Source organism: Oncorhynchus masou, chromosome 30, assembly GCF_036934945.1.
Source record: "Oncorhynchus masou masou isolate Uvic2021 chromosome 30, UVic_Omas_1.1, whole genome shotgun sequence".
NCBI lineage: Eukaryota > Metazoa > Chordata > Actinopteri > Salmoniformes > Salmonidae > Oncorhynchus > Oncorhynchus masou.
The window spans coordinates 700,553-716,148 of NC_088241.1; the positions used below are offsets into that span (position 1 = coordinate 700,553).

The 15,596-nt window shown below is 43.0% G+C and overlaps 1 protein-coding gene across 1 annotated transcript; it reads left to right on the plus strand.

The window, feature by feature from the left end:
* The first annotated feature begins 4,189 nt into the window (after positions 1–4,189).
* LOC135521735 (zinc finger and SCAN domain-containing protein 2-like) lies at positions 4,190–12,675 on the plus strand. The gene is made up of 4 exons (XM_064947423.1): positions 4,190–4,483; positions 9,834–10,095; positions 10,230–11,531; positions 11,699–12,675. Exons 1-4 carry the CDS (start codon positions 4,287–4,289, stop codon positions 12,113–12,115), a joined length of 2,178 nt encoding a protein of 725 aa, XP_064803495.1. The 5' UTR covers positions 4,190–4,286; the 3' UTR covers positions 12,116–12,675.
* The last annotated feature ends 2,921 nt before the right edge of the window (positions 12,676–15,596 follow it).

Sequence of the window (15,596 nt, forward strand, 5' to 3'; positions counted from 1 at the left end):
GTGAAGGGGGAGAGGTAAAGACCGAGGGAGAGGGAGGTAGTCACTAGCAGAGGCCTACGGGACAGGCTAGGCACTGCTGTAGGAGAGCTGGGTGGACAGAAAGGCCAAGGATGTATTCATTAGTATACACCAAAATGTTTTGCAACCTTAAAAGAAAAGTTCAGGTAGTGCCTCTCTGTTTTGGCCTGTTTTATTCTGATTCGTTCCTAGTGAATATGAATCAACACTAAGAGCAGAAAACATCTCCCGACACTAGAATTTGTTATCCTCAAGTTCTGACTTTGAACTGTTCCAGTTTCCCAGAATATGATTGAACCTAGTCCTGAACTAAAATGCAGTTCAATGGACATGCTTTCAATTGCGTAATCTGTTTCTGGGACACCAGTCCTTGAGGTTGTTTTTTTTACCAATACACAAATGTATGGTACAACCTGGCCAATGTTCATTAAATGTGACGTTGTCTTTAAAATGACACTGTTTCTGTACTCTATGGTGACAAGATCATCACTGAAAACTCTTTTCCATAAAATATGGCAGATTGTTCTAACTAGTTTTTATTGGGAAGCAGAGCATTTATTTGAACAAAAACAGTCACAATCATTCTCATTACTCCAAATAATTGACTTATGTCACTTTTGTTTTGATCCAACGTCGCAGTCCGACATGTGTTTTTTTCACAGTGGAGAGAACAGCAAACATGGAAAAGCCTGGCATGCTGTCTCCTGACCGGTAATGCGTAAGCCTCAACTTTCAGTCATTCTAGCTAACTACCATATTCTACTGTAAAGTTACCATTCAGGAGCTGAAGAGTTATGTTGATTTAGCATGTCTACTTTTGGACAGGTAAAGTTGGTTCTGCAGGCTTCATTGAAATATACATTGGCCTACTCAAAAGACAAGACATTTGCAAAAATGGATCGATTCATAACAATGTTATTTGTTTATAGGTAACGGCTGTGGATCCGAAGGTAACCATCCTCGTTTCGGCACTCCCCTTTGGCCTCTTCCCCAGAGCTGAGGATCTAAATCACGTTTGGCACGTTTCGTTATACACTTCTTTGTGTATTTAAAAAACTAAATATATGTTTTATAGATCTTTTGAGTTATGTACAGTGTTGTTTTGAATGATGTACTGGGAGCGAATTTTAGAGCAGAGGGTGGCTACTTGCATAGGCCTGCCTGTTTTATTTCAAAGCACATTTTGGCACAACGCTGTTGAGTTTTGGCGGCAGGAGAGAAATGCGACCATTCGCACAATCATCCTAAAATCTCATTAATGCAGTGGTGTTTTGTCTTACAGTAACGTTATGCTATTATATTTGGTTATGTACAATCCCATAACTATGTGATCTGGCAGACATTGCTTAAGCTTTGATCTAACTTTATTAAACAAGCAGCATTCGCCACTCCGTTTAACTAACGAAATTGCTGCAGATCCGATTTTTCTGGAACCCTCTTCCCGACAGCTAAAGGTCCCGAAGCTTCTGTGCATGTGTGGGATTCTCTACTTTATGTACAGATTGTTTATGGTAGGGGCAGGCATGAGCTACTGACAAACGAAAGAAATGGCATTTTATCGATGGAAATTTGAATGCACTGAGATACCGTGATGAATGAAGCAGGTAGCCTAGTGGTTAGAGCGGTGGACTAGTAACTGAAAGGTTGCAAGATCGAATCCCTGAGCTGACAAGGTACAAATCTGTCGTTCTGCTTCTGAAAATAAGAATTTGTTCTTAACCTGACTTGTCCTTGAATACCCCTGAGAGAGGTAGTGGATGTGGCGGTGCCAATGGGCAAGGCAGAGGCTAAGGGAATGATTTGGACAGTGGTGGCTAAGGGAATGAATTGGACAGTGGTGGCTAAGGGAATGAATTGGACAGTGGTAGCTAAGGGAATGAATTGGACAGTGGTAGCTAAGGGAATGATTTGGACAGTGGTGGCTAAGGGAATGATTTGGACAGTGGTGGCTAAGGGAATGATTTGGACAGTAGAACAGAGATGCTAAAGGCAGGCATCTATTCTAAGTAAATAGGAAAGTCAGGGAGGAAGAGACAGGTGAGGCCATTTTTACAAGGCTCGGACACAGACGGCTGTCATAATAAGTCATTACTATTTTATAGCTTTTATTTAACCAGGAAAAGCCCATTGAGACCCAGAGTCTCTTTTTTTCAAGGGAGACCTGGCCAAGAAGGCAGCAACAATCTATACATTACAGAATTAAAACATACAATTCAACAACATGTTCCAGCCCAAAAAAAGCATTTGTAATATTAGCAAGGTGTCTGTGACGCCCACATGTAGCCATAGCTAAATCTCCCTATCCTTTGCACTTTAACATTCATTTGCACCAGACATTTAGTGTCCAATCAAATAATGACCACATGGTTTTTATTTCAAATATCAAAGATACACCTTTATTGAATTGTTGCATACACTAATTCTAAGTGCACACCCGTAGATTTATATTTGTAGCATTTTAATCTAATAATTATTGATGCGTTTTACCATTTGAGATTTTGCAGCACGTTTCTGGTGCCTTATCTGCAGCATTGTTGCACTGCTGCCAATTGGACCCTCGTATTTTCCTGAAATAGAGGGGTGTCGATTAACATAAAATTTTAACTGGATTCTCCAGTTTAACATGATATGCTAGCGTTTTCTATTTAAAATGAATATATTTAAACAAATTACGTTAATGATATTTATGCTTAAAATCATGTTTCTGCAAAAAAATGTTGGGAATAGATCCTTGATTTTTTTAAATGTGTATCTTTGTAGCCTCCCTCCCTCATATTTGGAACTGGCCATTCTCTTTTATATTCTGTGTGCTCTTGGAGTTTCAAGTGTCAAATAAATCAGGAAATTGGACGTCATTGTGGCTGTGGCAGAAAAGGTTCTGGGCCTGAAAGACAGAAGAAGTACGGCCCTCCCAGGCTCCCGAGCCTGTGTAGGGATCACATTTTGACTGATTTTAACAGAAGAAATAGTGTTAATTTAGTTTTTGGTAGTTAGTATGAATATTTTCATCCAAAACGTTTTGGGGGGATACTTTACCACCCCGCACAGTAAGTGGCGGCAATACACCTTATAGGTTAGACTACAGCCACCCAAGTCATAGACTGTTCTCTCTGTTTCCACATGGCAAGCTGTGCCGGTACATGAAGTCTGACACCAACAGGCTCCTGAATAGCTTCTATCCCCAAGCCATAAGACTGCTAAATAGCTAACTAAATGGCTAACAGACTGAATTGACCCTTGTATTTGATTTCTGCACACTCAGAGGGCCCTACACACTCACTCCATTCACTCACACACACACATAATATGCATATACATTTATACTGACTACTCACACCCGCTCACATACAATCATATGTGCTGCTGCGACTGTTTCTTATATCCCGATGCCTTGTCACCTTAACCCTATACACATCTACCTATCACTACAGTGTCCCTGCACAGTGTAAATATGGTACTGGAACTGCTTGCTTACTTTTTCGTGTTCTTATTTCTCATGTTTTTGTTCTACCTTGTTATATTCAGTATTACATTTGTTATTGACTACTGCATTGTTGGGGTTAGAGCTTGCAAGAAAGACACTTCATTGTGCATGTGACATTGAAACTAGTCTGCCAATAAACCTTGAAGAAGAAGTTGGTTCTGCTGTGTAGACCTCAGTTATACACTTATCTATGTTTGAGTTGTTAGAACACTTTTACTTTCATTCATTTAAAGACCTTTTAAGTACTTTTTATGCACTATGGTTTTTGTCTTCTCTTTGTAAACAATTTCAAGTTTGGGAAAATAAACCCCCTAATATTTGCACCCTACTTAGTTGTCTCCCATTGCCTGCTTGGTCAATACAGCATCCATCAGGAAGGTGGATGTACTGCCAGTATTTTGAAACTATAATTTTCACTCCCTCAGTTTTGGGACACTAATGTAAATGTCGGAGGCACGTGTGAACTCGCAAATGGAGGGGCGAGGGAAGGGGGTAATTTTGGATTCAGACAGTATCCCAAGAGAAACAGGACTGGCAGGTAGGATTTAGTTCCTTACTGTCTCTGGCCCACACTCCAGCACAGTAGGCGGCGGTAATGCGCTGTTTGGATGCCAATCTTCCTTAAACCCTACTGAAGAAAGGGGGCCCGGGAATACGTAAATATTAGGTCATTTCCGTGGTGGAAACAATGGTGGAACGCTGAGATTTGTAAGGAAAGCCAACGTTACACCATACCCTAGTACATTCGATTTCGTTTTAAATAGTGCCTCTATTGCGCCCAATCATGGCCAATAATAATATAATCTTTACACCCTTTTTACCACTGAAGAAGAAACCCGATCGAGATTCTGAGTGGAGAAAATTAAAGGACAAATCCAGAAATCGGATTAATATCGGAGAAGCTTTTACCAGATGGAGGAACCTCAAGGAGGAGAAATCTATGCCTACAGATGCCGAAGTGGCTTTGTTTTTGCTTGACAGGTAAATCGGGTGTTCTTTTCCCTGCGGTCTACCAGTTTAGCAGGGTTGCCAGGTCCACCTAAAATGTCCAAACCCAGTGACTACTCAAAACCCTTACTCACAAGGCCAGAAAACGAAACAAAAAAATGTACGAGAGGAAGTGGGACACTTCTTGCATTTTCTGTCTCGACATCTATCCAACATATAAACCCAACACATGATACATTTCTGAAATCCTCAAGATGTTTCTAAAATCACACACACATTTTCTTTGTTGATATATTAACAGGATGCATGACACACCCATTTTGTCTACACGGAGTCAAATACAATTCTTTCTCGCATTTGTGATAGCCTGGACAGCAGTTTAGATAAACTGCGACACCATTATTATGGTCCTAATTGTACCCCAATGACAACATTTTGTATGACTATGAAACAAGTGTAGATTCCTGAACTACATCATGTGCTGGGCTATTAGCCCATTGGGGTACAATTAGGACTATAATAATGGTGTCCTAGTTTCCAAAATGCAAAAAGTTTTCCACTTTATCTGAATACACTCAATTAACAATACTACAATTTTTTTTACAGGATTTAGTACTACAATAACCAGAGCCCTACCTAACCAGTACAGGAGGTCCATAATGTAAACTTGATATCTTTCCTCCATTGGAAAAGCCTATAAGACTGTCCCACTTTAGCTACTCCATGCTGTCCCACTTTAGTTACTCCATGCTGTCCCACTTTAGCTACTCCATACGGTCCCACTTTAGCTACTCCATACTGTCCCACTTTAGCTACTCCATACTGTCCCACTTTAGCTACTCCATACGGTCCCACTTTAGCTACTCCATACTGTCCCACTTTAGCTACTCCATGCTGTCCCACTTTAGTTACTCCATGCTGTCCCACTTTAGTTACTCCATACTGTCCCACTTTAGCTACTCCATGCTGTCCCACTTTAGTTACTCCATACTGTCCCACTTTAGTTACTCCATGCTGTCCCACTTTAGTTACTCCATGCTGTCCCACTTTAGTTACTCCATACTGTCCCACTTTAGCTACTCCATGCTTTCCCACTTTAGCTACTCCATGCTGTCCCACTTTAGCTACTCCATGCTGTCCCACTTTAGCTACTCCATGCTGTCCCACTTTAGCTACTCCATGCTGTCCCACTTTAGCTACTCCATGCTGTCCCACTTTAGCTACTCCATGCTGTCCCACTTTAGCTACTCCATGCTGTCCCACTTTAGCTACTCCATGCTGTCCCACTTTAGTTACTCCATGCCGTCCTACTTTAGCTAGCTATGGTTGGTAAAGCGGGACAATAACAAAAGACTGAATTACAAAATCAAAACATAATATTTGCAACTTCTTTATGAATTTTCATGCAGTACTACATAATATGCACATTTAAATCAACATTTGGCACAGTGCGATATTTTACAATTTTATAACATCAAAACAGAAAGAAAGCTATGTCACTGTGTTTTGCAGGGTGAGCTTCCTGTTTGAAGCATGCTCTACCCCCCTCTGATGTCACACCAATGAAGTGATGTGATTTTGATCGTGTAGTTTCTCTGCAAGGGCATAACAATAGTTTAGATTTTCTCATGTCAGACCAATAAATAAATGGGTAAGGGTTAAGCTGTGCCAGTTGAAATGATGTTCCACTCTTTCCGAATTCACCCTTTAGGCTAACGCCAATCATGCTTGACAAGTATAATGTAGGATAATTAACGTCTAAAGCCTTGATTCTGTTGACATACTCGAGGCACGGAGGTTCGGTCAGATCAAATGGTCACAAGCTGAGAGAAAGGCTAGTACCTGTTGTGCACATTTGCGCATAGCCTACATAGCCCACATAGCACACTGCTGTGGATGCATTGCTGCGCGTAACATGTGAAGAAATATGTTTAGCATCATTTTCAGCTAAATGTTCTGATCGGTTGCTTTAGCCTCATTGCTTAATATATATATATATACACACACACACACACACACACACACACTAGTTGTATGAATTAATATATATATTTTATGTACAGTAGATGTGTGGCTCAGTCGGTAGAGCATGGCGCTTGCAACGCCAAGCGTCGTGGGTTCGATTCCCGCTGGGACCACCCATATGTAAAAGTAGTGGCCCCAGCCGACTTGTAAGTCGCTTTGGACAAAAGCGTCTGCTAAATGGGATATATTATTATTATTTATATTATGTATGAATTTTGGATCTATTGTCCCAGAACCAGGCGTGGACCGAGCCTCAGCGCAGAGGGGGCGGGCGCTTTCAAGGGGCCCTTCTAACCAAATTATAAAAGTATATCAGCTATCATAAACACAAATTGGCCATCATCACATAGAGCCATGCAAGCCTATTTCCAATAAATCATACAGATAGTGTCACTTTGCCAGACACCCAAAAAAAAGTGTCAGTCTGCGGTGAATCGCAATACAATGTTTCAGCGGTGGTCGGGAGAGCTCCGCAGGTGGTCAGCACCATGGACAGCACACGTCGCTCTACAAAGCGCAGTGGTCGGGAGAGCTCCGCAGGTGGTCAGCACCATGGACAGCACACTTCGCTCTACAAAGCGCAGTGGTCGGGAGAGCTCCGCAGGTGGTCAGCACCATGGACAGCACACGTCGCTCTACAAAGCGCAGTGGTCGGGAGAGCTCCGCAGGTGGTCAGCACCATGGACAGCACACTTCGCTCTACAAAGCGCAGTGGTCGGGAGAGCTCCGCAGGTGGTCAGCACCATGGACAGCACACGTCGCTCTACAAAGCGCAGTGGTCGGGAGAGCTCCGCAGGTGGTCAGCACCATGGACAGCACACTTCGCTCTACAAAGCGCAGTGGTCGGGAGAGCTCCGCAGGTGGTCAGCACCATGGACAGCAGCACCAAAGTGGCGAGTCATCAAAACCATTCATCGCAACGCATGAAGCTCTCGTTTAGCAGACATAGGCCTACATTCAAAGATAAAGTAGACAATGAGATCACAACTACAAAACAGGCACATCGTAAGCAACACAAGGCAGGCGGTGTCACACACGCACACTGCCTGCATATCATCAAGAGTTGATGTGCAAGAGGGCCTGTAATAACATGTCAACTGCTTTCATCTTAACCAAAGACCAATTAAAAAAGAATGTTTCACTCACCAGGTTGTCACTGCTCAGCCAAAATACCCATGTTGTAGTCTGATGTAATCTAGTCAATTTTGTTAAATTTCATTATCATGCCTTCAATACAACTAAATAATAATCCCAACACTTGAACAAACTATTTACAAACCAGGGTCCCGTTTTTAAAACGTCATCCTCCTCTCCTTCATGTTGGTAAATTTGCCAATCAAGTTGTCAGTGTCTACAGTGCCTTGCCTTATTCCACATTTTGCCTGAATTAAATATATATTAATAATAACCCTGAATTCAAAATGGATTAAATAGATATTTTCCCTCACCCATCTACAAATAATACCCCACAATCAAAGTGAAAACATGTTTTATTATTTTTTTGCAAAAAAAACAAACAATGAATTACAGAAATATATAATTTGCATACCCCTGTGACAATACTTTATAGAAGCACCTTTGGCAGCGATTACAGCTGTGAGTCTTTCTGGGTAAGTCTAAGAGCTTTCCACACCTTTTATTGTGCAACATTTGCTCACTAGTCTTTTCAAACCTCTTCAAGCTCTTTCAAATTGATTGATCAATGCTTAGACAACCATTTTCAGGTCTTGCCATAGATGTTCAAGTAGATTTAAGTCAACTGTAATTCGGTCACTCAGGAACATTCACTGTCTTCTTGGTAAGCAACCCCAGTGTAGATTTTGCATTGTGTTTTAGGTTATCGTCCTGCTCAAAGGTGATTTCATCTCCCAGTTTCTGGTGGAAAGCAGACTGAACCACGTTTTCCTCTAGGATTTTGCTGTGGACACTATTCCGTTTATTTTTTATCATGAAAAACTCCCCAGTCCTTAATGATTACAAGCATACCCATAACATGATGCAGCCACCACTATACTTGAAAATATGGAATGTTTGTAGTATTTTCCCCAAACATAACTTTGTATTCAAGACAAAAAGTTAATTGATTTGCCACATTTGTTGTAGTATTCCTTTAGTGCCTTGTTGCAAACAGGATGCATGTTTTGGAATATTTTTTATTCTGTACAGGCTTCCTTCCTTCCACTGTCAATTAGGTTAGTTTTGTGGAGTAACTACAATGTTGTTGATCCATCCTCAGTTAATAACTTTACCATGCTTAAAGGGATATTCATTGTAATTTGTAAACATAATTCCACTTTGACATTATGGAGAATTGTGTGTAGGCCATCTAAATGTAATCCATTTTAAATTCAGGCTGTAACACAACAAAATGTGGAAAACTCAAGGGGTGTGAATACTTTCTTAATCACTATGTCCCACTCAGTATAAAGCAATGCGAGGTTGGAGAGTCTGGCCTTATTCATGTATGCCCGCAAATATCGCTTGATGATTTTCACAGGCGGCTGAAACTTTGCTTGGCACTGCTGATGGCACTGCTGATGGCACTGCTGATGGGAAGGATGTACGTCTTCTTTAGTTATCTGTTCCAAAACACCAACATTAATTTAAACTCAAATGTGCTTATCTTTGAGAGCAGGTCATCAGCTGTAGAGGCAGTATTTGGTGTAGTATGGTTATGGTGATTTATTCAGAGCAGAGTTCGAGGATTGCATGCAGGCTCTGTATAATCACTTCTGTTGCCTGTTTCCTGGGGGCCCACCTTGTGGCCTGTTTCCTGGAGGCCCACCTTGTGGCCAGTAGTCTCTTCAGCTTAAGAGCAGTGAGAGATCCAGCTGCACGTTTTCCTGTTCCTTCTTCAGTATTTTAAACCTTGGAAGGCAAGAAGTCAGAAAGCAGTACAGGTTCTCCAGTGCACCCCAAAATAATTTAGCTCTACACAAGGAACAATGAGCATCCAATAGAAATAAATGTATGGTGTGTGCGAAGTAGTGCATGTACACATCCTTATTCGAACAGTTTCTTAGGCTTCCGTGTCTACAGTGTCTCATGGGGGACAAACATCATTAACCAAATGTAGAATCGGTCAGGAAACAACTCCAAGACTGAAATCTTGTTTTTCTAATAAGCAGCAGAAAAATAACCAATCTGTGCTCAGTGGCTCTTTTAATACATTGGAGGTGGCAAAGAGGCATTTTTATTTAGACCTTTTTGGAAGTACATACCGACCAATAAGGGGACTCTTATTGAAATGTTTCATCAACGCATGTTCCTAGAAGATACAATTGCTAATGAGTATGAATTGGCAACATCCGATAGTGGCAGGAAATCACCCGTTCTTTTATTAATTTCTTTGACCCAGGTTAGCTGCCCCCCCTCCACAACCTGCTGCCCCCCCGCCCTCCCCAGAAGATATCATCGTGAACATCGACTGCCTGCTGCAGCTGTTTCAGCGGTGTGAGCAGTGCAGGCGTGAGAGTGTGATCCAGACGCAGGGAGACAGGACATGCCTCTCTGTGACCCAACACTGCCAGAGCTGCAACCACCGCAGGACATGGGCAAGCAACACATCTACTGTCCAGACAATGCACAAAGGAAATGGGGATGAGCCACAGAATATTCAGGTGGGTATTTAAGGATTAACTGTTTATATTGTGAGGTAACTAACTTCAGTTGTTTGTATTCTGTGGTATCTCTAGTTTTTTATATATACAGAACTGTCACTCCAATAATACTGGTGTTTTCCTTCGCTAAGTAGGTTGACATGCAGGTGGCCCTGCCATCTGAGGACACAGATGGAGCCTTGCTGTCTGAGAACCGAGATGGGGACTTGCCATCGGAGGACAGAGAGGAGGCTCTGGATCTGACTGGCTCTTTGGAGATGGAGGTGACTGTAGACCAGCCACCAAGACCAGGGGGAAGTGGCATGTCCCTGGTGAGGGGGAAAAATAAGGGGAACGAAGGAACAGAGGAGAAAAAGAAAGTGACTAAGGTGGTGTTGGACAGTGAGATGTACTGTGCACGAAGCCAGGAGGACAATGGCCTGTCCTCACAGGAGAATGAGGAAGGAGAGGAGAGAAAGGGAAAGTTCCTAGGTGGTGAACAACAGGAGAATGGTGCTGAGCAGCGGGCCTCTATTGAGGTGACACTATACTCTATAGAGCCTGAGGACTCTGAAAGCCCTACCTCTCAGATAGACAGAGGAGAGAAGACGGAGGTCACTGCAGATGGGTGTGAGGGGGAGGGTGATGTGTGTGAGATGGAGGGTGAAGAGACAGATGAGGAAGATCGACAGATAGAGAGTGACTCTGAATTCGACCCAGAAGCTGAGGAAGAGGGACAGAGAGAGAGTGACTCTGAATTTGACCCAGAAGAGGAGAAACCAACGAGTAGTAGAGGCAGGGGAAGGGGAAGGGGGAAAGGGAGAAGCAGAAGAAGGCAATTGCAGCACCCTACAGGAGAGACTGGTTTGGATGAGTCTGCTGAAGACTCTGATGGATCACCTTCATCATCACCACAGAGAGACCAGCAGGACCAGGAGTCATTCAGCGGTGCTGCTGGAGAACTGGGCTCCGGGGACCTTGCCAGCATCAAGCAGAAATTCAAATACTCTAAAAAACACCACATGGTCCTCTGTCCTGAATGTGGCGTCCTGTACACCACCAGGCTGAAACACCATAAGTGTGAACACAAGTTCATGGTCCGCTGTCCAGACTGTGGGCAGGGTTGTGCGAGTGAACTGGGCCTCAAGCAGCACCGGAGGCTACACCGTCAGGACCTTAAGTTTCCCTGTAAGTTCTGCCTCCAATCCTTCAGGACGCGGCCGGACAAGCTGACCCACGAGAAGACCCACAGATTCAAAAGATTAAAAGGTCACAGATGCTACAGCTGCTCAGAGTGTCCACTGAGCTTTGACAACATCCTCATACGGAATCGCCATCTCAGAGAGCACGAGTCCAAGAGACACATCTGTCACACATGTTACAAGGAATTCAACAAGAGTCACCTCCTGGAGAGGCACGCACTGTCCCACAGTGACGACAAGCCCTTCAAGTGCCAGGTCTGGAGGGAGGGGCAGGGTTTCAATTACATTCAACTGAAGTGCCAGTTTCAATTACTTATTTTGAAGAGGGCTATTTACTGTAAATAAAATAAAAACGTTACATTTTTATTTAAATCCAAAGTATTGTATTTACATGGTCCATGTTGCCCTTACCTGTGTGTCAGGTGTGCCAGCGTGCCTTTGCCCAGCTCAGCCAGCTGAAGTCCCACCTGCGCATCCACACTGGGGAGAGGCCCTTCCAATGCCAGCGCTGCGACAAGAGCTTCAACCACAACGTCAGCCTCAAGAACCACGTCAGACGCTACCACAGCCCAGACTCAGGGCTGGACCCTGATGGAGGCACAGAAGTTGGGGGACAGGGGGGGGGGGGGGAAACAGATGTCAGGACTGGGCAGGAGGGAGGGGAGGTGAGATCGAGGAAGCCTCGGCAGCAAGTAGAGCTTACCTTTATGACTGAGTGGGAGATGTGGGCAGGAGGAGAGGGAGCAAAGAGAGTGGAGGAGAAACCAAGGAAGAGTAAACGCCAGTGCAATGATGATCCTGTATTCATTAGTGCACACTGTAGCAAAACATTTTTGTAACCGAAAATGAAAACAAGTGTTTGTTATTGGACAAGTTCAGGTACTGCCTCTCCATTTTGGCCCGTTTGCTTCTGATTTGTTCTTAGTGAATATTACTTTTTTTTAATTGAATCTTTATTTAACGAGGCAAGTCAGTTAAGAACAAATTCTTATTTACAATGACGGCCTACCCCAGCCAAACTCTAACGACACATCACACAGGGTCTGTAGTGATGCCTCTAGCACTGAGATGCAGTGCCTTAGACCGTTGCTTCACTCGGGAGTCCCAAGACTAAGAGCAGGAAACATCTCCTGGCACTAGAATTTGTTATCCTCATGTTCTGTCTTTGAACTTAGAACTTTTTGGGATTCCCAGAACCTGATTAACAAATCTAAATATATTTTAGATTCTTCAAACTCTATTTTGGTTACTGCATGATTCCATATGTGTTATTTAATACTTTTGATGTCTACACTATTCTACAATGTAGAAAATAGTGCAAATAAAGAAAAACCCTTGAATTAGTAGTTGTGTCCCAACTTTTGAATGGTAGTGTACACAGTGGTGAGCCGTCAGGGCCAGCAAGGCCTTCTCTGCTGGCCTAAACATCATCAGAATATATATATTTTTAAAATATATTTTCCCACAAATATGTATTAAATTATTCCCCAGAGTAAGAGTTACACTTCATTTCATAGCGTTCCTCTTGGTTGCACTACTTCCTGCCCCAGGTTGAGATTTGCAGGGCTGGTCTTTATGTTAGATATTTTATCCAATCATATTCAGCCATCATGTGTTGCCAGGGGTCTAAAATCTGCCCTCAGGCCTTCAGAATCAACAGTGCGGGCGCTTGTAGCTTAAAGTGAATGGAAATTAAAATTTAGTGTCAACCAATCAGCTTTAGAGTTGGCTATTGTACACCTGCTGGCTGGCTCCAATGTTACACAGGAGCCAGCTAGCAGGCGTAGTGCTTGCACGTCTTTTGATTGGATTACCAATATTGAGAGGCAGGTCCTATATGGGCAGGTCTCAGAACTAGGAAACTGAAATTGATCAACAAATTAATTTGCGTACTACTAAACTGTTTTTTCAACCCGCAATGGCGGAAGGAGAAGATATCGATTTGGTCGAGGATATAATTATAACGCCATTCTCAAGACAAACTTTTCAAGAAAAGTTAGACATTGTCAGGAGAGGTAGACGCCGACGCTACAAAGACAGGCTCCGAGAAGCACTGCAAACTGTACTGCTAGGAAAGCCTATTATTTGCAAGTGATCGATTTGGTGTTTGGAGCCACACTGGCTTTGCAAACCAAGGCAGCAACGAGACACCAAACTACGGCTGGGCACTTACAAACAATGGTGCTTTTGAAAACTTTTGGGGACACCCGAGTGGATCTACAGCTCAATGAACAAGCGCGCAGGGCAACGAAGCTGCACAATGAAAAGGTATTGTACTCTTCCCCTGCAATTCTCTGAATAACAGTTTCAAGGTGACGCAACGCCTGGTTATATTGCGTTTCTGTCTAAATGTATAGTGTCTAGAGCCATGGCATCATAATGATGGTAATAAGAGGTGGATTAATTTGGGTGGGACTGTGTAGGACTTCACTGAAGGCCCAGGCCCCAGAACCACGGCACGCTACTGAGTGTACAGTATCAGTCAGAAGTTTGGACACACCTACACAGTTATGGTTCAACACATTGCACATTAAATGTGTAACGTTGCCCTAAAATTATTTTTCTGTGCTCTATATGGTGTCATGATCACCACTGATCACACCTAATTTGTGTGATGTTTCATAAACGCTAATAGCAGGTAATGCACCAGGATCTAGTTTTGAATGCACCAGTATCAGATTTTTCAACCCAGGTACTAGCAACATATGGGCCTCAAAGTACTGCACCCCAGCTTAACACTTCAAATCATTATTAAATATCATATTCCATTAATGTAAAGCTAAAAATATATATAAGAGAAGTCTCAGTCGGAGTTAGATAACCATGGAAGAATGAATAAGCAAAGTCGGGTAAAGTATAAAAAGATCACCATTTAACGCACGGTGTCTTTGGCAGTCAGATTACTGGGGAAATGTGACGAGCAGTGCTACATACAGTGGGGCAAAAAAATATTTAGTCAGCCACCAATTGTGCAAGTTCTCCCACTTAAAAAGATGAGAGAGGCCTGTAATATTAATCATAGGTACACTTCAACTATGACAGACAAAATGAGAGAAAAACAAATCCAGAAAATCAATAACAAAAGTTTCTCAATACTTTGTTATATACCCTTTGTTGGCAATGACAGAGGTCAAACGTTTTCTGTAAGCCTTCATAAGGTTTCCACACACTGTTGCTGGTATTTTGGCCCATTCCTCCATGCAGATTTCCTCTAGAACAGTGATGTTTTGGGGCTGTTGCTGGGCAACAAGGACTTTCAACTCCCTCCAAAGATTTTCTATGGGGTTGCGATCTGGAGACTGGCTAGGCCACTCCAGGACTTTGGGATCATTGTCATGCTGAAAGACCCAGCCACATTTCATCTTCAATGCCCTTGCTGATGGAAGGAGGTTTTCACTCGAAATCTCACGATACATGGCCCCATTCATTCTTTCCTTTACACGGATCAGTCGTCTTGGTCCCTTTGCAGAAAAACAGTCCCAAAGCATGAAGTTTCCACCCCCATGCTTCACAGTAGGTATTGTGTTCTTTGGATGCAACTCAGCATTCTTTGTCCTCCAAACAGGACGAGTTGAGTTTTTACCAAAAAGTTCTATATTGGTTTCATCTGACCATATGACATTCTCCCAATCTTCTTCTGGATCATCCAAATGCTCTCTAGCAAACTTCAGATGGGCCTGGACATGTACTGGCTTAAGCAGGGGGACACGTCTGGCACTGCAGGATTTGAGTCCCTGGCGGCGTAGTGTGTTACTGATGGTAGGCTTTGTTACTTTGGTCCCAGCTCTCTGCAGGTCATTCACTAGGTTCCCACGTGTGGTTCTGGGATTTTTGCTCACCGTTCTTGTGATCATTTTGACCCCACGGGGTGAGATCTTGCGTGGAGCTCCAGATCAAGGGAGATTATCAGTGGTCTTGTATGTCTTCCATTTCCTAATAATTGCTCCCACAGTTGATTTCTTCAAACCGAGCAGCTTACCTATTGCAGATTCAGTCTTCCCAGCCTGGTGCAGGTCTACAATTTTGTTTCTGGTGTCCTTTGACAGCTCTTTGGTCTTGGCCATAGTGGAGTTTGGAGTGTGACTGTTTGAGGTTGTGGACAGGTGTCTTTTATACTGATAACGAGTTCAAACAGGTGCCATTAATACAGGTAACGAGGGGAGGACTGTCACGAACCGGCTCAAAGCCCGTAACAAAGGGAGACAACGTGAAGATAAGGAGTAACAAAATATATATTTATTAACCAAAGCAACTAAGGAAAATATACAATGGTGTGTGTAATCAGTAATCAGTAGTGTAAGTGAGTGTTTTGCATGCATG

Coding starts and splice junctions, on each gene's coding strand:
- LOC135521735 (XM_064947423.1), top strand. CDS start 4,287: ATGGCCAATAATAATATAATCTTTACACCCTTTTTACCACTGAAGAAG. Junction 4,484..9,833: donor GCTTTGTTTTTGCTTGACAG/GTAAATCGGGTG, acceptor TCTTTGACCCAG/GTTAGCTGCCCCCCCTCCAC. Junction 11,532..11,698: donor ACAAGCCCTTCAAGTGCCAG/GTCTGGAGGGAG, acceptor CCTGTGTGTCAG/GTGTGCCAGCGTGCCTTTGC.